Raw genomic sequence first — 24,814 nt, 5'->3', positions numbered from 1 at the left:
TAAAATGGAAATAAAAAGGTCTAATTTACAAGTGTGTAGTGTATTACAAATGTTCGAGAAGGTTGAAAGTATAAGCTTTTACTCTTACCAGCTGAAGTAACTCCACACATTGTTCATCTTAGAAATTCAGGGGCATCTTCTAGATTTTCTAAAGACAAGCAAAGCAGTCACTTTTAAACTGGTGTGCTGTAACTGCAAACAGTCCAGGTTGCTATGGACTCATTTTCAACACAAGGACGACTGTAAAAGATTGACTAGAAAAAACAGAACCCATTTAAGTTATTTCTGCAAAGTTGCGTCAATGTTAATGGTCAAAGGTTAAAAAAGTAAATAAAAACCCCATTAACGTTACAAAATCACTTTAATGTTAAACTCATTTGTATATAGCAAAAGAAAATTTAAAATGGCATTGTTGCAGTTCACATTTTAGAGCATTAGATGGCACCAAACCACAATGAACCAATTTGAACAAACCATGTAAAACCCTAACAAATGACAAGTGAGGCATTTTTAGAAAAACAATGCAATTTATTATAAAAAGTAACCTGGAGACACACACGTGCACTTGTAAAAAATGACTACTTCAAACTTACAAAATAAAAAAAAAAAAAACAACAAAAAAAACGTAATCAAAGTACATCAGAACCCAATTTCATAGTTAAAAATCTGTGCTGAAAGAAAAGTGCTGAAATAACGACATTCAGTAGCGCAGACATTGTTTAGAAACTTGCTGTAAAAAATTGGGGTAATCAATTGCAATTTAAAATTGTCCACATGTCAAACTGGAGTAAAGATTTAATTACAGTCTTCGAACATTTCGCTTGCTTTGAGCACTTCCTGGAAGCAATTTGTCCTTCTTGCGACGGCCCGCTGACTGACTGCCGCAATTTCTAGATCCATGGAAAGCACACAAGCAGGATATGCAAAACTGAAAGCCACAGTCGACTCTGCTACACACACCCTCCCCTTTCACCGAGTGACACCTTGCAGGATGCTGACATCTAGGGCAAGGCTTGAGGCACTCGTCATGAAAGAGGGTTTTGGCAACCTGGGAGAAAGTTAAATGAAATTATTGCTAGAGGTTTTATAGAGCATTTAAAATGTGCCTTTTGCTGGGTTATTCACAACTGACCTCCAGAAATTTGTCCCGTTTGGTGCTGCCTGTGCTTAAAGTGCAGTGCTGTGGCGTGGCCAATGAGTTTGCTGACTGGGGTGTGCAGTAGCTAGAGGTTCTGGACTGGGCCTGAATATTCTTTAAGGCTGACCTCTTTGGCAGAGCTGATCTGGTCTCCCCCTCAGAGATTTGGAGAACACCCACATCATACTGCAACACCAAAAAACGTATTAAACATCATGAGAAACAAGCAAACAATGATCTTGTGTTAAAATGACATAATTGCTCAAAGTTTAAACCACTGCACTGGTAGATGTAAAAAAACACTTATGATTGCAGAGAAGTACCTGGAGATCCTCTAGTTCACTCAGGTGGATTCTTCTCCTTAGGCTAGCTTGGTGGTCCTGCTCGATAATTTCATTCCAACTTCTGCAAACTAGACTGCACCTGTCAAATAAAGACCAACAATTCTAAAGATCTGCTCAAAAGGGACATAATTATATGCCACAAAATAGCTCAAAAACTAATATAGTAAAATAAAAAGCTTCATATTTTGTCACTCATTATACAGAGTGAAATGTTTTAAGCCTTTGTTTCTAGTAATTTTCAGTTTAAGAATAAGGTTGCATCAGAAATTTGGAACAGCATATTTTAAACATTTGCATTGTTTGGCGTCTCATCTTTTACTTGACAGTGCTCCATATATTCTCTATGGGGTTAAAGCTAAGGCCAGTTTCCTGACCAATCAAGAACAGAACCACCATGGTCACTGAAGCCGCTTTTGGTACCGATGGCAGTCTGGGCTGGTACCAAGACCTGCTGGAAAATTAAATCAGCATCTCCATAAAGGTATGAGCAGAAGGAAGTATGAGGTGCTCTAAAACATCCCTGTTTTAGAGCACCGTCTGGCTGCAGGACTTTACAAAACACAGTTGATCAGAACCAGCAGATGACATGGTGACCCAAATCATCTCCAACTGTGGACTCTGGACTTCAAGCAATGTGGACACCGTTCCTCTCCACTTTTCCTAGAACTGCACAACCCTGATTTCCAAGTGAAATGCAGAGTTTTACTTTCATTTGAAATGAGGATTTTAGATCTTTGAACAACAGTCCAATTCTTATGAGATCTCTATATCAGGAGTGGCTTGACACATGGGATGCGACATTTGCTGCCCAAGTATAGTATTCATCTGGACGTAGTTGAGTCAGCCTCAGGCCAATACTTGTGAAGCTCCACAAAATTCTTGAATGGGTTCTGCTTGACAGGTCGTAACTGGTGCACCTTTTCTTACTACTTAAATTTCAATGAATACGTTATCTTTTTTTTCCCCTAATTTCCCAATTTTCTGAAATACTGAACTTAAGGTTTTCATCTGTAAGCCACAATCATCAGAATTACAATAAAAAAGGCTTTAAATATTTCAAGCTATAGCTATAACATACATTTAACTTTCTAAAATGAGTGACCAAAATATTGAACTTTTTCTTTGATGTCCAAATTTTTTTTAGATGTACTTGTACATCCATTTGTTTTGCTTTTATTTTTTGTACTTTAAATCAGACTTGATTGAGAAATGATTAGATTGAATTTACAAAATATCTAAAGAATTTGGGATTGGCTGTGAATTGAATTACTTGAATAAAAATACACACATCACCTGTACAGACAGTCTGAGTTCAGCTTGCTGAATACATTAGCCAAGATGTGCCTGAGATTCCTCTTCTTCAGCTCCGTCAGTATATCCAGCTTCCTCAGGCCCATCTTTCTGCCAATCAGCCCTGCCAAAGGCATACTGGTCCTGAACATCACTGTAGTCTTTGCTAGTGCTGCTGTGAATTTCAACTCTTCCTTCAGACTTGGACTTTGACCCGCAAACTTCTGAAACTTGTACTGGCACATAGCCTGAACTATCTGCAAGGCTGGAGTCAGAGATAGATTGACTGGGGTTGTTCTAAGAGGAGTCATGGAATGATCAGCAGGATCTGCATCCGTGGATGAAGGGTCTTCTAGTGGGGTGTGAGGGTCATTTTTTCCAAAATCAATTCTATTAAAACATCTAGCAGACATTGTGCTGCAAGGGGTGGCATCAGCGAAAACGTCATCAGTAGAATGGCTGCTATATTTAGAAGGATCTTCATGCTTTCTATTTGCTGGGTCTTCTTCGGACTGAGAACCACCTTCTTTAAGAGTGGAAAGCCGGTGGTGACGATGCAAACGGGAGCGCCTCTTCACATCAGTCAGAGTCGGAGTTCTACTGGTTCCTTTGGAAGCAGAAATGAGAAGTTCCTGGAATGAGCCATCGTAGTCTGAGGAGTCTTGTGATTTATCAAGCGTTAAGGAACTGAAGCCACTGTCCTCATACACCGACCTGTTTCAAGGTTAGAAGGATGGTAAGATTAGCATGTTTTCAAATTCAATTCTCTAAACATTTACAGCAAATGACTAAATAAAATTCCTACCCTTTATATATATATATATAAAACAGCAGATTAAGGGCATTAAGGAACTTAAAATTGTAGCAATGCGAGATCACCCTACCCCCTACTCCATTAAGGCTAGATGTATGCTCTCTAGCCCTAAAAAAAAGGTATTCTTAATCAGATCTAGAAGCAAAAATCCTATTTGAGGGCTCAAAATATTAAAATAATGTCAAGTTATTTTTTCTTTTTTTCCCCCCCGTCACTCTTCGACTTGTAAAAATAATTTAACACTAGACCTTTGGCTTTATACATAGGTACTGTATAAAGCACCTTTGTGTAAAGTTCCTTTATACGGTGTCTTTATACAGAAGCACAAACCTAAGAGTTTATGCTACGAACACAAACTAATTTTGTTAAGCAGATCCACTGTAAATGGAAACAAAATTTAGAGGCCATTAACCACACCACGGCGAAAAAGGATGTAAAGGAAACAAGCTAAAAATAAATAGGATCATTTAAATACTACTTTCTGACTCAAATTGTGAATCCAGTCAGTCACAGTTTTGTTATTGCTCTTATTAAACTGCTGAAGTGGCAACTCCATTTAAAATCCATTCGGATTTAATTTTTAAGGCAAAATGTAAACTAATGTGTTGGTCTGAGAGAACAGAGCCTACACTTATTCACTATATATATATATATATATATACACATACATACATACAGTATATACACAGTATATACTGTATATAAGGAGATGGAAAAGTCTCACTTTTACAACAAAGGAAATGGGAAAGATTTCTTTCTTTTTCAATAAATACAACATTTTCTAATTTTAAGAGTGAGCTTTATTCACTTAAGTGATTTTTACATATAGAGACATTTAAAATGAAAAATAGGTGCTTAGGATGCCGTATTATGGAGTGTTCAAACAGAAAATAGAGAACTGATTAAATATTACTGTATTCTGCACTTTATTCTTTGTTACTGAGTAATTTGATGGTTTGGAATTTAATAGCATTAGACTGACAATGATACATTTTGCCAGTCAATATTTTATATTGCCTCCTTTTATATAGATGAGATGAAAAAAATGAATAAGAGGAAATGGTAATAAAAGAAAAGCAAACGTACCTGATGTTTAGAGACGTTTGGGTAAACAATGGTGTGCTGAAAACACTGGTGCCGTCACACAAAACGCTGCTTTCACTGCTTACTGGCGATGGAAAGTTTTCTTTTGTTAAGAGAGGGAACAAACTGTCATGGCTTGGAGTATCTACATCAAGTTGACAAGATGAAATGTTCCCCCTGAAATCTGATTCAATGATTGAAACGCTTCCGTCAAAGGATGGGAGGATGCAAGTGTTGAGTTTGCCGTCTTCACAGGTGGACGTCCTCACCTGCGTGAAGAGGAGCCGCCGTTTCCTGCCAGACATAGCCAGATCATGGCCCATGTTTAAACTACTGGTGGCCCCACCAGAGGCAACATCTAGAGAGTCAAATGATTCACTGAGCCAGTGTTCAGATCTCCTACTCAAAGAGGCTTCAGCATTTGTAGTAATTGGTGATCCTGTGCTGTCATTTTTGACTACAGTGGGTTTGGATGTTAGAAGTTTGTGGCACAGAATATTACCCCTTCTGTTTAGTTTAGGAGTTTCACACCAGTTCACTACAGATGCTGCATCTCTGGTGTATTTGCCCAACACACTAACGGATTCTCTGCTCTGTTCTTTAGGGGTGACATGAAGCCTGAGGTTCTCTTTAGGCGTTTCAATGAGTTCCAATGGGGACAACGAGCCAGAGAGGTCAACTCCGGTGATGCTCGCTGGGCTCTGGAACCAACCCAAGAGTCCGCTGTCAGAGCAGTCTTCATTATAATGCTGGCCTTTGTAGCTTTGTGGGTTGATATTTGACTTAGGAGTACACTGCATTGCCCTCAGTTTTCCACACAAGGATTCCATGAGAAAGGTCGTCAAGTGACCTGAAGATGAAAAAGTAAATAGCTAAAATGTTGACACTAGATGTGTCGACTGGTTTATATACAAGCCAAATTTTAGCTGGAAAGCTAAATTACTATACATTTTTCATGGGAAAAGTCCATATATTGACTGACTCTTTCAGTTTGTAGTGAATTTTCAGAGTGTAAATCCATTTTGTTTAAAATTGTCTCTAAATACTTTTCTTTTGCCATACTTCTCGGGATAAAAAAAACACACGTTAAAGCTAAATTAAAATTCCATATATTTCCAGATAACGTAAGTACCCCGGCTTTAGCATGTCTGCGTCAAGATAGCTGGTATTTTTGAGGGGAAGAGCGAGATAAACGTCGCCACAGACTTTAGCTTTCAGTTGCTAACGACAGTCACTCATCTGGTGCATCTCTAAGGTCCAGCTGTCTAATTAGCGTTGCTATGCGGCTTGGTGCCGCCCATTTAAATCCTCCGTCGCGAGCTCTGATGCCGCTACAAACACAGCTGTAACCGCCAAACTGAAGTCTGTTGTATGTCGGCATTTAGTTACGATACGTTTTTAAAATTAACAAGAAAACTTAGTTTTTTGGTTTTTTTTTTAAACAGGACACTGTGAAAGCCCCTCAGCTGCGCCAGACATAAGAGTCTGACTAATTAGCATGTCAAAACACACCTGAGTAAAGACAAAGCAAACTAGTACAACATAAACGTAGCTGTAGAGTTCTCCAAGTTGAGACGCACGTATTTAAAAAAAACTATTTATTTGGTATTTCAGTTAAACATGAAACTTACCCTGTAAAAGAACTGAGCTGCTACGAAGGCCGTGTTATTACCTCAGGTCCAGTTCCAGGCCACGGCTTCCGCCCCTTATTTGCTGCTACATATCCACCAACACACACACGGCCATCGCGTTCAAATTTGGAGCCTTATGGGATGCGTCACGTGCTTCCGATCAGTTCAGCTGGTCTTCCGTGGGTGGTTACCATAGCAACGGAGTCTCCATTGTGCTTTGGTCAAACAGAAAACAGAGCAGGTGAGGTAGATTTTTGTTGTTGTTCGCTTAGACTTCGCTTCCATTTGGACATAAATTAATGGGACGATTTCAAACTAAGGCAGACCTGTCTTATTATGCTGGCTGAACGTTGAACAAATATCTTAAACATTTTTTTGTTACCGAACTAGTTGTTATTAGAGCTACTAGCTCTACTACTATGCTATTAAAAGTTGTGCTGTTGTTGTTTTACAGTTCCTACATAATAACTGAGTTTTCGCTCTCAGCCATGAGTGGCGAAGCAGTTTTCTCTCGTCAAAGTTCAACCGCAGGCTTCAGGACGAAGGTCCCTGTGGAGCACCTGGACTATGATTACATTGAAAAATGCAAAGATGTCAAATATCTGGAGAAGATACTGAGAATTTTGAGGTAATGTTCTGTTCGTTAAGTTTGCTGTGCAGTGTGTGCACAAAGGAAATGGGTGTTTTTTCTTTTCTGTATATATTTTTTCCTTCGCTTCTTGGTGTTCAATTATTATTTTTTTAATTATTGTTTCCACTCTAGCGGAAAAAAATAACTTAATACAATTATTCTACAGTAATAAATACTGGAGTCTTAATGCACAGGAAAGCTTTTCAGTCTCAGGTCTTTTGCAGCCTCTAACAGGTGCCTGCATCCAGCTCCATTAATCTTTTTGCTTACCCTTTTCTTTGCCCCTTTTGAAGAAAAACATACCCACAGCAGAATGCTGCCAACTTCATGTCTTGCTGTGGGTGGGGGTATATTTTTTCTAAAGCAGATTGGTGCATTTCAAAACATTTTAGAAAGCACTGGAAGAAATAGCTCAGTAAAGCGTTTCAAAAATACACCAACATTTAAAGGCCATGCGATGAAGGATTAGGGGCACTAAAAAAAAAAGAATTCGAAATTAAAATTTTATAGAACACCAATCCTGACTAACATTTTGCAAGGAATTTTGAAGTCCGATGACTTAAGGCTTACTTTGTGTCAAGGTCTGGTGAAGAGGGCATATATCCCCATCTGATCAAGTTCTGTGAAAGTCACTTGGAGAAGCTGAACCCTAACAGTCGAGCTCTCAGGAAGGAAAACCCTGTTGCCACAGAAGCCAGCTTCTCTAAAGATGAGTGGAACCAAATCGTTGACGACCTAAGGGTATGATATCCAGTGGCGTGTTTTTTCCGTTCAAGAATTTCGTCATGAAGAACGTTTTTCAGCCATAAACATATTTTTATTGAACTTGTCTTTCTGTTTTGTTTTTTTTTTCTTTTTGGTAGACATGGACCGAAGAAACCAAAAAGACTGAAACCTTGCTGAAAGAGGAGTCAGTGTTTGAGGACCTGTCAGATGTGAAAATACCTCCTATAAGAAGTTCAAATTGCTTCGTTCCACCTAATAAGGTACTTTTATTTTAAACAGTTGTACAGTGTAAACATTTCTCTTAGATTTCATTAAGTAAACATTTTTATAGAGTGTTTTTCTGCTGCAGACATCACTCCCAAAACAAACAAGAAATTCCTCAAAACGTGTTGTACCTCGTGATTACCAAGAATGGGACAAGTGAGCTGTTTTCTCTTTTGTCTGTTATGCTTTAAAGAAAGAATGCAGTATTACAGCATCTGCATGCACTTTGAAATGCATAATCCCATCTGTAGATGCAATCATTAACAGTTAAATACTGAACGCTGCAGATATGGGCTCTTGTCTGTCACAAAGCTTTCTATTTTCAGGTTCAATGTGGAAGAGGAATGTGGCAAGATAGATGGGAGTATGCAAAAAATTGACCCACCAGCCCAGCTGAACTCAGGACATCTCAACATCAGGAGAGAAGTGGATGCCTCATGTAACGTATTGTGTTCCTAAAATACGTGTGTTGCATTTTACAGCTGCAAAGTGATAATTATACAATAGTTGCTGGGTATGTGTGTGACGTGTGTGTGGCGTGTGATGCAGCGTTGTCGCATCAGGAGAAGCTCCTTTTGGCAAATCGGGAAAAGGATAAGGGCAATGAAGCTTTCAGAGCCAACGATTACGAAGAGGCGGTTGCATACTACTCCAGGTCAGGGTCTCTAAACACCTTTGCTACTATGAAGAACTTCACTTTGCAAGACATTATTTTAAACCTATAGTTATCTAAGTGAAACGTTATATTTTTGGGAGGATTTAAATTTTATACCCTCTTTAATCTTTTTTTTTTTCTGTGAATGGAAATAGTTGAAACTAGAAGTTTACTTACACAGTACACATAGTTAAATAGCCAATTTTTCTAATTGTCTTTCATAAAATCAGACAACACTTCTTTCTGTCTTAGGTACATGAGGTTCCCCAAAACAATTTGTAAATATTAAATAATGATGGAATTCTTTAATAAATTGTATATTATTTTCCTCAAAGTTTGAACTTTACATACACCTTTAATAGGTTAATTCCCAAAATTTGACAAATTTCAGACACATCTGTATTTTCCTAGGCACACCTCTACTACGCACTACTTCCTTTCATAGGACAGTCAAGACATGAGCCGAGATACCGGGAGGAGAATGATCAACTTCTACAAGTGCGAAAATGTCATGTTCATCTGTTGAAAACAGTTGCATGCAAGATAAAAACTACGTAGGAATGTCCAGCCGTCACACTGTTCATCCATGACACGACCTGAAAGGTCACTCAGCAAGAAAGAAGCCATCACTTCAAATGTAACATAAAAAGCAAAATCATAGTTTGCAAATTCACACAGGGATGAAGACGTTAGTTTGTGGAGACATGTCTTGTGATGTGACAAAATTCAAATGAAAGTGCCTTGACACGGTGACCACAACCATACCTCACAATCTGGGTGTGGCCGAATGCTTACATGGAAATACTGAAGCAATGTCTTAAAACATCAGCCTAGACAATACAGTCAAATTGGTAAACTAAAATAAAAAAAGTTACAGAGTGGCTGAAGGACAACAACTGTCAGTGTTTTTAAGTAGCCATTATGAAGCCCGGAGCTGATAAGGGGTTTGTAAAAAAAAGTTTTGTAAAGTTTTGATCACTTAAAAAAGTGATTAAAATTGTCTGCATAATTCTTTCCCTCGTAATCCTGGTATTTAACAAATAGACATAATTTTGGTATTCCTAACCGACCTAAAGGCGGAACACGTTTAGTCTTATTTAGTTCTTTTGCTCTCTTCTGTTACAGGAGCCTTTCCATTTTCCCCACTGTGAATGCATACAACAACAGAGCTCAGGCAGAGATCCGCCTGGAGCACTGGCACAATGCTATGACAGACTGTCTGCAGGTGCTTGAGCTAGAACCAAGGAATAAAAAAGGTGCTTTCTTTTTTCAAGAAGTGTAATCTTGTGAAATTGCAAACCTGCTTGAGTCCTGGTTTTAATGAGAAAATGAGTATCTATTGTGGTGTGCTTCATTTTAACCAGCCCTTCTGCGTCGTGCTACTGTTTACTATCATATGGGGAAGTTTCAAATGGCCTCTGAAGACCTGAGGACGGTACTTCAGGAAGAGCCGAACAATCCTGCAGCAATGGTAGATGACAGAGTTATGAGAAGCGTTCATTTTGTGCCAGTGAGCATCCTGTTCACTAGGGGTCATTGTATTTCTTTAGGATTAAGGACCTTATTAGCATACTAGAGCAAGTCAGAAAAAGGCTTGGCAGATAAAATGAATTTAGTCAGCAGTCAGATGTACAGTGTGTAGAAAAAGTGTAGAAAAAAATTTTTACAAATAAAAATATGAAAAGTGTGTCATGCACTTATATACACCCACCTTTAGCTTATTGCAGGGTTTGATATCTAGGATCAACTGGGATGTATCCATCCATCCATTTCCTGTACACCCTTGTCCCTAGTGGGGGTCAGGAGGGTCATATGTATGACCCTGTATAAAGAGTTCACCCGTGTGTAATGTAAAGATTGTGGAGAAGTTTAAATCAGTTTGTTCCGTGCAGTTTGCTATAATGCACATACTGCACACATCAAACATTTGGAATAAGGTGCTCTAGTCAGGGGAGACCAAACGTTTTTAATAAATAATTGAAAACTTAACACGTCAAAACACCCCAAAAACACGTAGCACAGAGGTGGGAGATGTCGCGATGCTTTTCTTCAATAAAAACGGGATCGATTCAAAATTAGCTGGAATATAGATTGTACTAAATCATTTATGAAAGAGAATATATCACAGTCAGTAAAAAAAACTTGCGACTGAGACACCTTTAACATTTTTATTTGTAGAAAATGTCATAGTTATGCTCAACTATTATGTCACATAAAACCCTAATAAGTACAGTATGTACTACATTGTAGGGTGCAACATGTAAAAAAAACATTCCAATAAATTTTAATACTTTTGTCAGTCACTGTAAGAGTTTGGTTTTAGTTGGGAGGGGGAAATGTGAATATGATTTTTTTTTTATCCCCATAAACATGATTATTTATTTTCCTTTTATGTATAATTTTTGAATAAGTTCAATGTGAAAATCCTGGGTGGTTTTCCCCCAAAGAATGTACTATTTAGTAATGTATTTACTTTAGATAAGTTGTACCTGGATGATAGTTTCTGTTGACAAACAGAAATTAATTTGGTTTTGGTTGCTGACCAAATTCTAATGCACAAATTGCTTTTGTTTAGCAACTTCTGTCTAAAATTGAGAAGAAGATGTCAGATTGCCCACCAGAGCAGCAAAGCAGGGGAAAAAAAATCCTCATTGAAGAGGTAGAGGAGGACCTGTGTTATAGCAAAGAAGAACAGGAGGAGCAGAGAGGTGAGACTGAAACCTCACACAATTATCAGTATCTCTGATTTACACAGACTAGAGAGGAAATAGCCTGGAGATGTTGTTCCATGAGTGTTTCTAAAAACCATTATGCAGTTCATTTCTTTTTTGTTTTTTTTGTGTGTTTTTTAAAAAAAAGCGTATTCAACATTTATTATTGGAAAGGTATTGTAGAGAGATACATGACTTTAGTGAACCGAAGCAATGTTATAAACCAGAGTGGGACACAATTCCTCCAATGTGAGAGACAAATGGAGGCAGACTGAAACAACTAAAACAACTACTCAAGGTATTTGTTATTATTCACTTTTTTCATGACTCTTTAATATCCATCCATCCATTTTCTTCCACTTTATCCGGGGTCGGATCGCGGGGGTAGCAGCTTCAGAAGGGAGGCCCAGACTTCCCTCTCACCAGCCACTTGTTCCAGCTCTTCTGGGGGAATCCCAAGACGTTCCCAGGCCAGCCGAGACATATAGTCCCTCCAGCGTGTCCTGGGTCTTCCCCGGGGTCTTCTCCCGGTGGGACGTGCCCGGAACACCTCACCAGAGAGGCATCCTGACCAGATGCCCGAGCCACCTCAATTGGCTCCTCTCGATGTGAAGGAGCAGCGGCTCTACTCTGAGTCCCTCCCGGATGACTGAGCTTCTCACCCTATCTCTAAGGGAGAGCCCAGCCACCCTACGGAAAAAAAACCATTTCGGCCGCTTGTATCCGTGATCTCGTTCTTTCGGTCATGACCCAAAGCTCATGACCATAGATGAGGGTGGGAATGTAGATCGACCGGTAAATCAAGAGCTTTGCTTTTTGAATCAGCTCTCTCTTCACCACGACGGACCGGTACAGCGCCCGCTTGACGGCAGACGCTGCGCCAATCCGCCCGTCGATCTCCCGCTCCCTGCTTCCCTACATTCGTGAACAAGATCCCGAGATACTTGAACTCCTCCACTTGGGGCAGGACACCCCCCCTGACCCGGAGAAGGCACTCTACCCTTTTCCGGCTCAAGACCATGGCCTCGGATTTGGAGGCACTGATCCTCATCCCAGCCGCTTCACACTCGGCTGCGAACCGCTCCAGCGAGAGCTGCAGATCACGACCTGATGAAACCAACAGGACTACATCATCTGCAAAAAGCAGAGATGCAATCCCAATCTTTAATATTGAGGAGTATTTTGTTTTACTCAAACAGCTTTTCCTTTTTTGCCTCTACCTGGGATAATAAATTAGGACACTGTGGGATAATTTTTAGGGGTGCACTGGTATATTGACAGGCTGATAAATCAACCCTATTTTTAGGAGATTGGCGATTGGCTGATACATACATGTGAAAACGATCTTATCTGCCTCCACAAAGATCTGAAAATCAGCCACTGTCCCCTTTCGCTCTGCCATGAGAGAGGACTGACTGACACCTGCCCACCAGGTCACATCTACACATGCACATTTAAAAATAGTCACCCCACTATTACCAACTTTGTTACTTTGTCGCTATATGTAGCAACTTTTCTGACAAAAGAAAACTTTGTAGCGGCCAAAATCTAAATTGGTGCACCTTTAGGACCTGGTAAAGATCAAATCTTTATGTCTTCTTATGTAGAACGCAGACCTGGACGAGGGAACACTTTGTTTTTCCCTGTGTACACAGAACATCTGAGTGGGCTCTAATAATAGCATGTAATAAGTGCTGTGGATAGAGGAAATTCCTCTTGTCCCTCAGGGTTATGCAATATATAATATCTGCATGTGAGTATTTCCCTCCCCCATAAACAGCTTCTGTAATTGACTGCTCGCAGTTGGTGTTTCCTGGAACTCCCCGTTGAGGTGTAGCATGTGTCAACCCTTCCCCCTCTGCCCTGACGTAACCGCTGACTCTTTCCTGTGGGTGTCTCTGTCTCTCTCTCTCTTTCTATCTCTCTCCCTCTCTCCCTCTAACTTCTAGCTCGTCCGGTTCAACCCAGCCAGCCTGTGGGAGGGGAGGAGAGCTCTGCTGCTCCTGCTGAAAGGGGAGACATGGGAAACGCTCAAAAAAAGCCCCACAGTAGAGGGGACGGGGGTCCGCACACTGACACCAGCAACTCGCATCATGGACCCTGGAGGGGCAAAGGGGGCACCTCGGATAAGTACAAAGTCCCAGAGGAGTCGAAGGAAAAGGTGGCCAACGGATCAAGCAAGAGGGGATCGACCGCTTCAGCGCAGGGCAATAAGGGGACTACAGGTGGGGAAAAAGCAAAGGAAACTGTCAATCTGGACGCCCCCTGCGGAGCCCTCCCCCCACACCTTTCCCGGCTAAAGAATGAAGGGAACCTGCTGTTTAAAAACGGACAGTTTGCTGATGCTTTGGAGAAATACTCACAAGCCATCCAGGGCTACACAGATTCAGGTGAGTCCTTGCTGTTGACATTGTGCTGTTTAGTCAGACTCTAAGGCAGCAGGTGAGTTTGGAAGTGTCTTGAGAAGTAAAGTTTACAGATCAAAGCGGCCACAGCAGGGCCACAGACAGGTACTGACAAGAAACCAGTGAGTCAGAATCTAACTCACCAGCACACCGGTGCCTAGAGCCGGCTGAGCAGATCTCTGCGTGTTTTAATTATCAGTAGCTGTGAGACTTTGGCTGACCGCTCTAGTTGCATATCAAAGGTCATAAGCTGTCAGCCATTACTGCGCTTCTGTTTTGATCTCCAGAATCTTCTGAATGACATCATTTGATTGGGAAAGGTCGGTTTCAGTTTGTCCGAAGTGAGTCAGCTGACACAGCAGTGGCCACTGCAGCCTAAGAACTGTCCTGAAACAGCCAGGACATGATCTGGCGGTGAGTTTAATGACTCTGTGTCCTGAACACTGCGTCACAGTTAGGCTGCTGTGGAGTGGAGGGACAGCGTTTCTGTTTTAGCCTGGGCTAAGCCTCTCAGCTTTGCTCTGTCCAAGTCACATGACCACTAACCACTCACTGTGAAACAGAACGAGTTGGGCCAGAGCTGCTTTTTTTTTTACAGGAAGTTAAAGCCTGAACAGTCAATGGAGAGAGAGAGAGAGCTCATAATTTCTGTGCATGTGTAGGCTTCTATAGGGAGTCCCACAGGTATACACAGAATAACATAATAAAAATTTCCTATAAGTGTATCAGAATATAAATATGTCTCATAATGTAAACAGTCTCTACTGTTACATTAGCAGAAAGCGTTTGCTGAGACGTCGTCTCTGACATGCTGCATCGTTATCCGTAATCTGATTTGATTTGAAGAGCTGGCAGCTAAGCTGCTGCTATTTAGTGCAACAGAAGCATGTTGCTCCGTCCATAACACTCAGACTCATTTCCGTAACTCTTGTGACACAAACGTAAACCAAAACGATAAAAGTAGGAAATGTTGCACATGTTGGCTGGTTAATAGAGGCCTGCAGGTGGTTTAATAATGAGCATCACCTCGATCAGTGGAGAAGCGGGAGAGAAATGTTGCTGTGTTAGTAAAGCATTGACATGGTCATCATGGGGATAAATGTCATGGTATATTTTTTTATACTTAACTTTAGAATAGTTTTTTTTTAACAGTGTTAAAAGAACTTTAAACCAAACAACTTTTGTGAATTTTAGAACACATGGTTAGATTATGAATATAGGCTCACAACCTTCCACTGATATTTGGTTAAATTAACTTTAGAAGGTTGTAGACAGAGTTGGGTAGTAACTAGTAACATTTACATGAGTAACATTTTGGACAAAATGTACTTGTAGGAGTTCTTTTGCTACGCTGCACTTTTTACTTTGTTGAGCTGCCAGTAATTTTAGTTTTGAAGTATCACTCCTCTTCCTTGAATAAAATTCACACCTCAAGTTTCGTAAGTTTTGTGTAGGAAGAAATTGACTTAGAGAATTCTTTTTTTTTTTTTTGCCTGATTTTGCTATTTTGTAATTTTGTTGTTTATATGAATTATTGTCATTTTTGACCATCAAATAACAGCATTTCCACATTACTTTATATTTTGGTCCTCCTAATGAGGCAAGTTTTAGATATTAAATGATTGATTATCTGGTTTACTCAGTACTTAAGTGGCACTTTTACCAAAGACCTTCCACCTTGACTCTTAATAACTTTGACTAAAAACAACTAAGTGCCAACTGCAGGTTTTAGCAGTTCTTTTAGATATTTCATGGAATAATTGCACTAATTTTCAAACGTTTTATTTCTTAAAACCTAAAACTAATTTTCTGAGCAGTTCAGTTGGTAGAGCATGTGCACCCTGTCCAAAGACGTTGACTACGCGTTTGTCCTGGATTCAGTTCCTGATCTTGAGCCATTTGCTGCATGTCTTCTCCTTCTCTGCTTTACCTTTTCCAAAACCAGTTTAAATCTGTCCTTGTGATCACTGTCCCAAAGACAGTGATCACAAAGGATACTGTCTTTATATCCAATTTGGAACGCCAAATTGTATCGATTTTCCAACCACCTAGCCCAAACTGTCCCCCTCAGATGAAAGGAAATGGATTACGATATAAAAGAACAACACAGGAGGGAAGAAGGCTCAAATTGATCACTTCCACCATTAAGGCAGTTCTATATCAACATGTATTGTAAAGATGCAGTTCCACTGGCTGATTTTTTCATTTATAACAAGACATTTTCCCTATGTTATAAGTGAAATCATTTGGCAGTGGAGCTGGTGCTTTTTCATCAATATTAAATAAGGATCTACTTAAAACAAGTTCCTATAGTTTGCTGAAAAGTTTCCTGTAAGTCAGTTCTGCTTTATTTCAAGTGTATTAAGATATTTGCACTAGAAACTAGACCAAAATATGTGGTAAGATTTTGTGTTTTTGCAACGCACAGGTGAGTAGAGTACCACAAATATGTACTCAGGTAAACAAAGCGGTGCTGTGGGGGTGCAGGGCTTAAGCACAACCCACATATGGAGGCCTTAGTCGTGGACGCGGCTGTCGCCGGTTCGATTCCTGGTTTCTTTCCTCTTCTCTCATTATCCACTTTCCTGTTAATTCACTATCAAATAAAGGCCACTAGAGCCAATAAAACCTTTAAAAAAACAACATAGAGCTACTCAAGTAAAGGCAAAAAGTAACTAAGAAATAAAGAACAATATTTAATAAAAAGGCTTGGCAAGTACTGAGTAACTGAACCTCTTCATATTTTTAAATTATGTAGTCAGAAAGATAGAAATATATGTTTATGTGCAAAATGTTAGTATTCCAAAGACTGAAATGAAAAAACAAAGAATTCAAATAAGTAGCATAATAGTACAATAATACAGAAGGAACCCTTTTTATTTCCATATTAAACGTACGACACCAATACTAGCTGCCAGTCATACAGCTGCATAACAAAAAGTGGAAAGAAGCCCAGAAGGTTCTGACCCAAGTCATACATTTTGAAAGACAGTTATGTCTGATTCTGACCAAATGTATGTAAAACCTTTGAATTTGAGGAAAGTTACAAAACATTTCCAAAACAAAACTTTCTCTCTAAATCTTCTGACAAACAGACATAATTTTGGTCATTCTAACTAAGCTAAAAGAAGAAAAGTGTGGTCTGATTTAACTTCACAGTGATCAAAACCATAAATGTGTATGCGTAAAGGAACCCTTTATTTCAACATGCACACATTCAAAACACTGAGGAGGAAGTGACAGTAGCTGCTGTGAAAGTGTTTCACTGTAAAGTATTTTATGCTGGTGCAATAAACTGATATTACTTGAACATTGTAATTCATGACATGCGAATCTTTTAAGAGTCACTGCAGCTGAGAGGCACGTCTGCCTGCTGGTGTTGTCTGTGTACTTAAATACATTATAGGGACCCAACTAATAAACCTTTCATTCAAAGTTATACTGTAAAATTTTAAAGGTGTAAAGCAATGAACAAAAATCTTCCTTTAGGAAATCATAAATGATTGAAGTTAAGAAAGAGTAAACAGAATTTACAAGGTTTGTTCATATTTGAACATGCTAAAGAGTAAAGTCAAGTCTGGCTGTGTTTCAGTTATCAACATGAAACTGCAAGGAATTGAATGGTGATATTAAATTATGTGCTTTTTAGTGAGAGTCAAGAGCCTTAAAATGTAAAATCATAAAAGCTCACACTGTTATGTAGATGTAAATATGCATTGTGTAACACTATATTTATGTGAACTATGTATATACATGCCTATTTAAATATAAATGTGTGTATTTATTTATGTATTTATATGGGCAGTAAATAAGCTCCATTACTGTAGGTTGCTGAGTAGGGAAGTATAAGCCTTGTCTTCAGCCTAATCCTTCTTTTTTGGTAAATTATTGGTTTGCAAAATAGTGTTTTATTTATTTTTTTCTTTTTGTTGTAATGTTGTTCATTTACCAACATAGAGTTCATCTGAAATCTGAGCCTGGTTTCTCTCCATGCAGGGATGGAGAGTCCTGAGGATCTGTGTCTTCTGTATTCCAACAGAGCGGCGTGCTACCTGAAAGACGGCAACAGTCAGGACTGCATACAGGACTGCACCAGGTGAGCTCACTCCCAATCCAGCATGATGACAGAGAGGCTACAGTAGCCGATCCCAGTCATTTAATGAACCATCACTGAGGGAACCTCCCACCCTAAAACACTTAATGTCCCTGCAGAGCGATGGGGTTACAAACACCACACTGATATGTCGTGTATTAAGTAACAGACATCTAAAACAGCATGTAAACACGAACTGTAGATACAGAAACACAGTCTTCTCGTCTTGCATGCATCACAGGGGCCTTGATCCTTTGTACTTGTCTAATTATGTCTATTTATACTAACCAGAGCCCTGGAGCTGCAGCCGTTCTCCCTCAAGCCCCTCCTGCGCCGGGCCATGGCTTACGAGTCGCTGGAGCGGTACAGGAAGGCCTACGTGGATTACAAGACCGTCCTGCAGATCGACACCAGCGTGCAGGCGGCACACGACAGCGTCAACAGGTGTTAGCTCCCACCGTTCAGAGCGGCTACGCTGAAGCAGGGCAAACTGAACGCATTCAGTTCAAAGCTGTCCTTCAAATATCAGCTAATGCTTTATAGTCATTGGTTTCTGGCTGAAGCCTACTGAAAACCTTGATTTTCCTTCTTTATCTGTATGTCTTTCCATGTTTGTAGACCCCACTATGTTAGGGTTGGCAAGTAGAAGTCAAGTGTTGTCTTTCTGACCACTGGCTGCCCTCAGGGTTGTGTACTGAGCCCACTGCTTAACTTCAGTCAATCATTTTACTGTTTATATTTGTATTGATATTTTTTAATTTTCATTTGTTTCTTTTGTTATTAGTGAAGCTGTATCAATCTGTAGATTGTAATTGTGCAGTTGAATGACAGTAAAGTCTGTCTGTCTACTTTTAGAACTTAAACTGTTACATTTCCAGAGACTTAAACACAACCAGGTTTTTTTTTAGTCACTTAGAGATTTAGCTTGAGCTAAAGGCTAAATATGGCTGCTAAAGTACATGTGCTTCTGTGTTATGCAATACAAACACTTATAGTCACTCATCAGGTCAAGGGAAGTTACTCAAGTTGCTCAAGTTCAAAAAATTTACATATTGAATAAACTAAAAGTAGGAAGTTTGATCATCAAGTCATCATCATTTAAAGAGTGAAGGTTACAAACTAACAGCTTTTCTGAAAATATATTAGAGGTTATTTTTGACATCTTCCCAAAATAATTGCATTTATTGCCAAAATATGATTTAGGTAAATAAATAAATAAATAAATAAATAGGCAATAAAAAAGAAACAGGACATTATTTTAGGAAGTTAATGATTTAAAAAATTCTTATATGATTAAAGTTTGCAGAGTTTTACTCAAAGCTAAAAGTGGCTGATTTAAAAAGTCAAGGAGTAGAAATGTTTGTCTTTTAGTTTTAGATTACATTAGAATTATTTCAGTATTTTTCCCCTTTTTATTTCTTTACTTATTTCTCATCTAAGAACCAAATCAAGAAAAAACTACGAAGACCTAAACGACTGCACTGAACGCAGTTTCTAAAAATAGACATAGACTTTATATGATATTTTCACACGTTTTCTTTTTGCTTCTCCTAATTTTACCCCCTTTATTTGATCCGTTTACATTACAGCAAAAAAAAAATTGGGAATTACCGTAGCATTTTTGGATGCAGAAAGTGAAAAATACAAAAAGTGAGCTTTTGGTTTTGTTTTTGTTTTGTTTTTTTTAGCTCTATTCAAACCCGCTCTGTTTTTTGTTTTTTTTCTCTCACCAGAATCACTCGGATGCTGATCGAGGAGGACGGTGCAGAGTGGAGAGAGAAACTCCCAGACATTCCCCTGGTTCCCCTGTCCGCCCAGCAGCACCGACGAGAAGAACCCCCCAGCCAGCAGGTCCTGCAGGCTCGAGCAGAAAAAGCCTCCAGAGACGCAGGTCTGTTGGAAACGGACCAGTATGCGTTTTAATATCAAGGAATTTGCTATATTTTACAGTGCCTGACCAGTTTAATAATGTTTTTTGTTTTTTTTACATGAATTATTCTAAAAGGATATCAGATACAATTGTGTGTTTTTACAAATGAACTAGTTGGGGGGTTTGTCTCTAGAAATTCTTATTTTGGGGGAAATGTTGTTTTTTTTTTAAGTTCCATTCTGACGATTAACATTTTTTGAAAGGGAATGTTGTTTACAGAAACAGTTCGTCTTATTTATGGTTTTGTTTGTTTGCCACTTTTACTTCCTTTTTATTTATTGTTTTATTATTTTTGCTTGTTTTATTTTGGGGGAAAAAAATATATATTCCAATTCCACTGTAAAGAGTTCTTTAAAAAAAAAACAAAAGTTGAATTTCTCTTTGAGAGAGTGAAGCAGCATTTCCATGCCTTTGAAAATGGTCTCAAAACAGCAACATTATTGATTATCGCGATGAATACTGGGACGATTTATTGCCTAGCAGAATTAGTCATGATGTCAGGGCTACTAGCAAGGCGGCTCGACTGGACTGTTATTTTGTATCAGATTTTTTTTGTGTTTGCCACAAGAGGCATTTATACTTTTAGAAGCCACATTACATTTGTCACCTCCTTGCGCTGACCACACGCTTTCCTCATTCCCCAGGCTTTGCTATAGCTGCTAATAATACACTTTAATAAAGAAAAGAGCTGCTGGCACACTTTCCCCTCCCTGATGATGCTCTGCAGCAGATTGATTAGCCCGTAGTTCCCGCTGTGACTGATTGCTGACTTTCTCTCTCATGCCGTGTGTCCGGCCAGCTCAGCATTCTTCTACAGCGTTAAACCTCCAGCTGCACAACACTGGCCCGTCAAACGGAGGCCAATTAAAACGTCCTGCCAGCCAGATTTATGACGGCAAAAGAGAGGCTAATGGAAGTGGTCCGCACAGGAATAATCGATGTTAAGTAATCACCTCTTTATTCTGTGTTGTAGAAAGGAGAGCAGAAGTCCGTTTTACAGCTTTGAAGCAAGAAGGGAATGATTTTGTGAAGAAGGGCCAGTACCAGGAAGCTCTGGGGAAGTACGCAGAATGCCTTAAGCTAAAGCCAAAGGAGTGTGCTATCTACACCAACAGGTTAGATAACTCAGTATCTCTCTCTCTCTCTCTCACTGTCTGCCGCTGTGTTCTTTCTGTTGTCGGCACACTGCTGAGAATGAAGAAAGGAAACTCCTGCTGGGATGAAAAATCTCCTGCTGTGCGATTCTGTTCGCACACGTCACGAACTCTGCTGTGAAAATAGCTTTTCTGTAGTACAGCCAGACCAGAACAGACGCCCAAGGTCACCTCCAGGTAGCTGCTGAGGAGTAACTGAGGAGAGACAAGAGATTCTTTAATGTATTCTTGTCCCTTTTTTCAACATTTAACCCTCCCACGTTCTTAAGAGAAGCTGTCAATAGAACCTTGTGAGCTTAACAGCGTGTGTTCGGTCTGACTTGCGCTTTTATGAGTTTTCCCATTGTCCGACTGTGACATGTGGGGTCTAACTGACTCTTAAGATCGTGGGAGGATTAAATATGCCTAGATTTTCTATATAAGTTTTTTTTTTTTTTTTTACTAATTCTCAGGAGTAAAAAGGCCATTTGCTGAAAGAACATACTTAGAGCAGTAATTCAGTGGAAACTGTACAAGAGATACATACTGTACGTTTTGCATTGAAGATAAACAAAAAAAACCTTGTAAATATGTTCTACCTAAAATTCCTCAAGTCCTGTCGTTTTAGCTTCAGCCGCTTCAAACTCTGTAAAACAAAATCTCCTATTGAGATCAGTTCAACCATAAAACGGTCAACAGACCAGCCATACACTGGGCTTAGCTTTTCATGATGATGTTAAAATTAAAATCCGATTAATCAATAGAATAATCGATTGCTAAAATAATATCTGCAGCCCTACATAAGGATTATTTTTTGTCTTAAATGTCTAAAATTCTAAAGAAAAAAATGTCTTCAATGTAGTAAATTTGTAGAAAACTCTAGTTGAAAGTAATCCTCTTTCTGCTGTGACTTTTACAAGTATTCACACTCCTTAAACTTTACAACCCCAAACATAAGTGTGTTTTATTGGGATTGCGTGATAAACACAGAGAAGTCCAGAAGCTGTGGGCTTTTGTATCCGACCATCTTTACTCAGGTTCCTATAAATAAAATTGAACACAACCAGAAGAAAACTGATTTATAAAGCTAGCTGGCAGAGCTAGTTCACAAAACAATATTTTACCGCTTAATCCGTCGTCTGATAATGACAGAACATGGAGCATGTTATCAAATTCAGTTCATTCGTCTATCAAGCCGAGCAGCTGGTGAGCAGAACTGACAGGGTTGTTGGTGCGATTCCAGAGCTCTGTGCTACCTAAAGCTGCAGCGGTTCGGTGAGGCCAAGCAGGACTGCGACGCAGCGCTGGAGCTGGAGCCGGACAACAAGAAGGCCTTCTTCAGACGGGCCCTGGCCAACAAGGGCCTCCAGGTCAGCACACACAAACGCCGCGCTTCTGTCGCCATTAAAACCAGCGGTTTTACACAAACGGCACATTTGCGTGCAGCATGAATTCCACAGCCAGTTTGTGTGTTCGCTCCCATCAGGACTACCTGGCATGCAGCTCGGACCTGCAGGAAGTGCTGCAGCTGGACCCCAACGTGCAGGAGGCTGAGAAGGAGCTGGAGGAGGTCACGGTTCTGCTCAGACAGAGTCTGGCCAGCGCCACACAGGACAAACCCAGGAAGACCGTCGCCATCACAGAGGTACGTCTCTGTTCTGTTTCATGAACACCCGGGCTGGGCCGTCTGCGCTCTATTCAAATTTATAATCAGTTTTATTTAGCTGTAAGTGGAAAAGCATCACAATTAACAGGAAAAAAAATGCTCAAAAACATCAGTCTGTGTGAATATAAAGCTGTTTCATTTGGTGAAAGAAACCTTCTCTTATTAAGATACACATCAGCAAAAAAACAACATGGTGGTCCTGGTTGGAATTCACATTACGGGTGCACTGATTGACGTTTATTGGCCGACCGCCGATTTTTTATTTTTATCGTAAACATTGCTAAATATAGCAAGAGTTTCTAAATCAACCGTACATGTAAAAGCTGACGTGGTGGGTGAGTTTTCAGACGTTTGCTGAGGTTCCACATCCATAACTCACCTGCTCCAACACGTGTGTCCGTCTCGTACCGCAGGTTGACGGTGAGGAGGCCGTGACGGAAACTCCAAACTGCGTGAGCAGCTGCACAGGAGACAACATCAGCATCAACCTCAAACCCAGCAGCGCCTACGAATTCGGTCAGTCTTTGAACGCAGCGCGCTGCTGCGGAAATGCAGCAGCCTGCGCCAAACTGCTGGCATCCACGGAACCAGAACTGCTTCCCCAGTATCTTAGCAACCAGCTGGACGGACACACCATCAGCTTCATCGTGAAGGCACTGGACTCGCATTTACTGGAAGAGAAGCCCGACTTGGCGTACCGGCATCTCGATCAGCTGCACACCGCCGACAGGTTCCGGGTAAGAGGCCATTCAAACGGTTTTGTTGGTGAATATTTTAAAACTATAACTCGTATATGAATGGAGGTAAACAGCTGGACTGTGTCTGCAGGTCGCTCTCATGATGCTGGAGAAGGACGAGCGTCGCCACGTGACTCAGCTCTTTGAGCGTCTTTCAGCTGTGGAGAGCGCAGAGTTCACCAAGGATGAAGTTCAGAATCTGGCCAACAAATACATCTGACCCCCCTCCCTCTGCCTCCTCCATGCTGCATGAGCTGCTGCTCCTCCAGTCTGGGCTCTATGCAACAGACTACACACCAGAACTGAGCTCACAATGTTTCCACAGAAAGACCAAGGAACTGATTGAAAATCTGATCGACTCCGACAAGTTCTGAATGTCCTCTTACGTTTGGATAAAGGCTTAAGATATCTTTTTTTTTTGTTGTTTTTCTTCGGAACAGTTTGCTATGCAGATTTTATGTACCAGCACAAACCACTTTAACTGAACAACTGGATCATTTAACGTAACAAAAGTGTTCCAGCCTCAATGTGGGATCGGTCGAGTGGAGAGTCAGACAGCAGGGCGGTCTTCCTCCCAACCCCCAGTGGTCAGCCGGGGTTACATAACAGAAACTCGTGTTCCCAGAACTGAGCTTTGTTTATTTGGTCCATGAAGCTTATGAAATCAGAGGCTGTTATTAATCAGCCATGTTAAGAGAAGGTATTCAGTGCTACTTAAGGAAACTGTGGCCGTTAGCAACTGAAGTTCCCTCGCTACACAAACGGAAACAACAAAGCTCATTGCTGTTCAGCGTCAAAAAAGCCCCTCAAAAACTTTCATGTTTAATTCTGTTTCAGCAACTATGCAATAAGATGTATTGGATCACTAAGTTTTGCCACAGATATAAGCTGGAGTCAATAAAGTCACATTCACCTTCACATGAGCTATAAGACGTGAAAGCTCGAGTGAAGCGGCGTGCCTATCGTTTTGATTCTGCTAAATATTTGATTTAGCAAACCAGTTTGATTCTTGTTTTTGTTATTTTTTTAAATTAAATTTTTTTTAGCACTGATTTCAGTTTTCTGTCCGATTCCAGTTTTGGCCGATACCGTTATGGTTTTGTCTAAAAGGTTGCAAAAGCAAAAGTGGGGTGGCGACCTCAAAAAGAGTCAGCGGCCGATTTACAGAGCTTTGGAGGTAGATAAGGCCGGCGGATCAAATTCAAAAATCACCCAAAATTAAGAAAATCTGGGCTGATTTATCAGTGCACCTCTAGTTTTTTTTTTTAGTTCTCAATTTGACATATAATCAGACCACAATCAGAATATGCTTTTTTTTTTTTTTTAACATGCTAGAAGAATAAAAATGAAACATTCTGATTATCCTAAACTGAGAGCTGACCCAGTTTTAAAGTCGTTTTAAATGTACAGAGTTAAATTCAGGGACCCGATCGAGGGGCGAGAGGCAATAATTTCATATTTTACATTTGTTCTCTACAATCTAGTTTTAGCTGTTTATGTTTCAGTCAAATTGTCATCTGTACAGAATTCAGAGGCCTGTTCAATAAAGTCAAAGAAAATATG

The 24,814-nt window shown here is 40.0% G+C and overlaps 2 protein-coding genes across 5 annotated transcripts in view; one reads left to right on the top strand and one right to left on the bottom strand.

The window, feature by feature from the left end:
• Positions 1–6,451, bottom strand: part of rgs22 (regulator of G protein signaling 22) — a 26,647-nt gene extending 20,196 nt beyond the window's left edge. For 3 of the 4 annotated variants that reach the window (XM_028016694.1, XM_028016697.1, XM_028016696.1), the window contains exons 1-2: positions 6,301–6,439; positions 89–148 (exon numbers count right to left, since the gene is read on the bottom strand). In XM_028016694.1, coding sequence (XP_027872495.1) covers positions 89–110 — 22 coding nt within the window. In that variant the 5' untranslated portion in view covers positions 111–148; positions 6,301–6,439. Of the gene's footprint in view, positions 1–88; positions 149–6,300 lie in introns of all 4 variants that reach the window. The other variant, XM_028016695.1, reaches the window with a different exon arrangement.
• spag1b (sperm associated antigen 1b) lies at positions 6,440–24,814 on the top strand. Its single transcript, XM_028016699.1, has 19 exons — positions 6,440–6,541; positions 6,755–6,928; positions 7,513–7,672; positions 7,795–7,917; positions 8,007–8,077; positions 8,248–8,360; positions 8,471–8,576; positions 9,702–9,832; positions 9,941–10,047; positions 11,152–11,284; positions 13,237–13,677; positions 17,689–17,788; positions 18,077–18,229; positions 19,519–19,676; positions 20,689–20,830; positions 22,092–22,218; positions 22,335–22,493; positions 22,928–23,251; positions 23,343–24,814. The coding sequence occupies exons 2-19, from the start codon at positions 6,789–6,791 to the stop codon at positions 23,469–23,471; spliced, it is 2,817 nt and encodes a 938-aa protein (XP_027872500.1). The 5' UTR covers positions 6,440–6,541; positions 6,755–6,788; the 3' UTR covers positions 23,472–24,814.

This window comes from Xiphophorus couchianus, chromosome 5, assembly GCF_001444195.1.
Source record: "Xiphophorus couchianus chromosome 5, X_couchianus-1.0, whole genome shotgun sequence".
Lineage (NCBI taxonomy): Eukaryota > Metazoa > Chordata > Actinopteri > Cyprinodontiformes > Poeciliidae > Xiphophorus > Xiphophorus couchianus.
The sequence above is the reverse complement of the archived record's forward strand: the minus strand, read 5'-3'. Positions and strand labels throughout refer to the sequence as shown.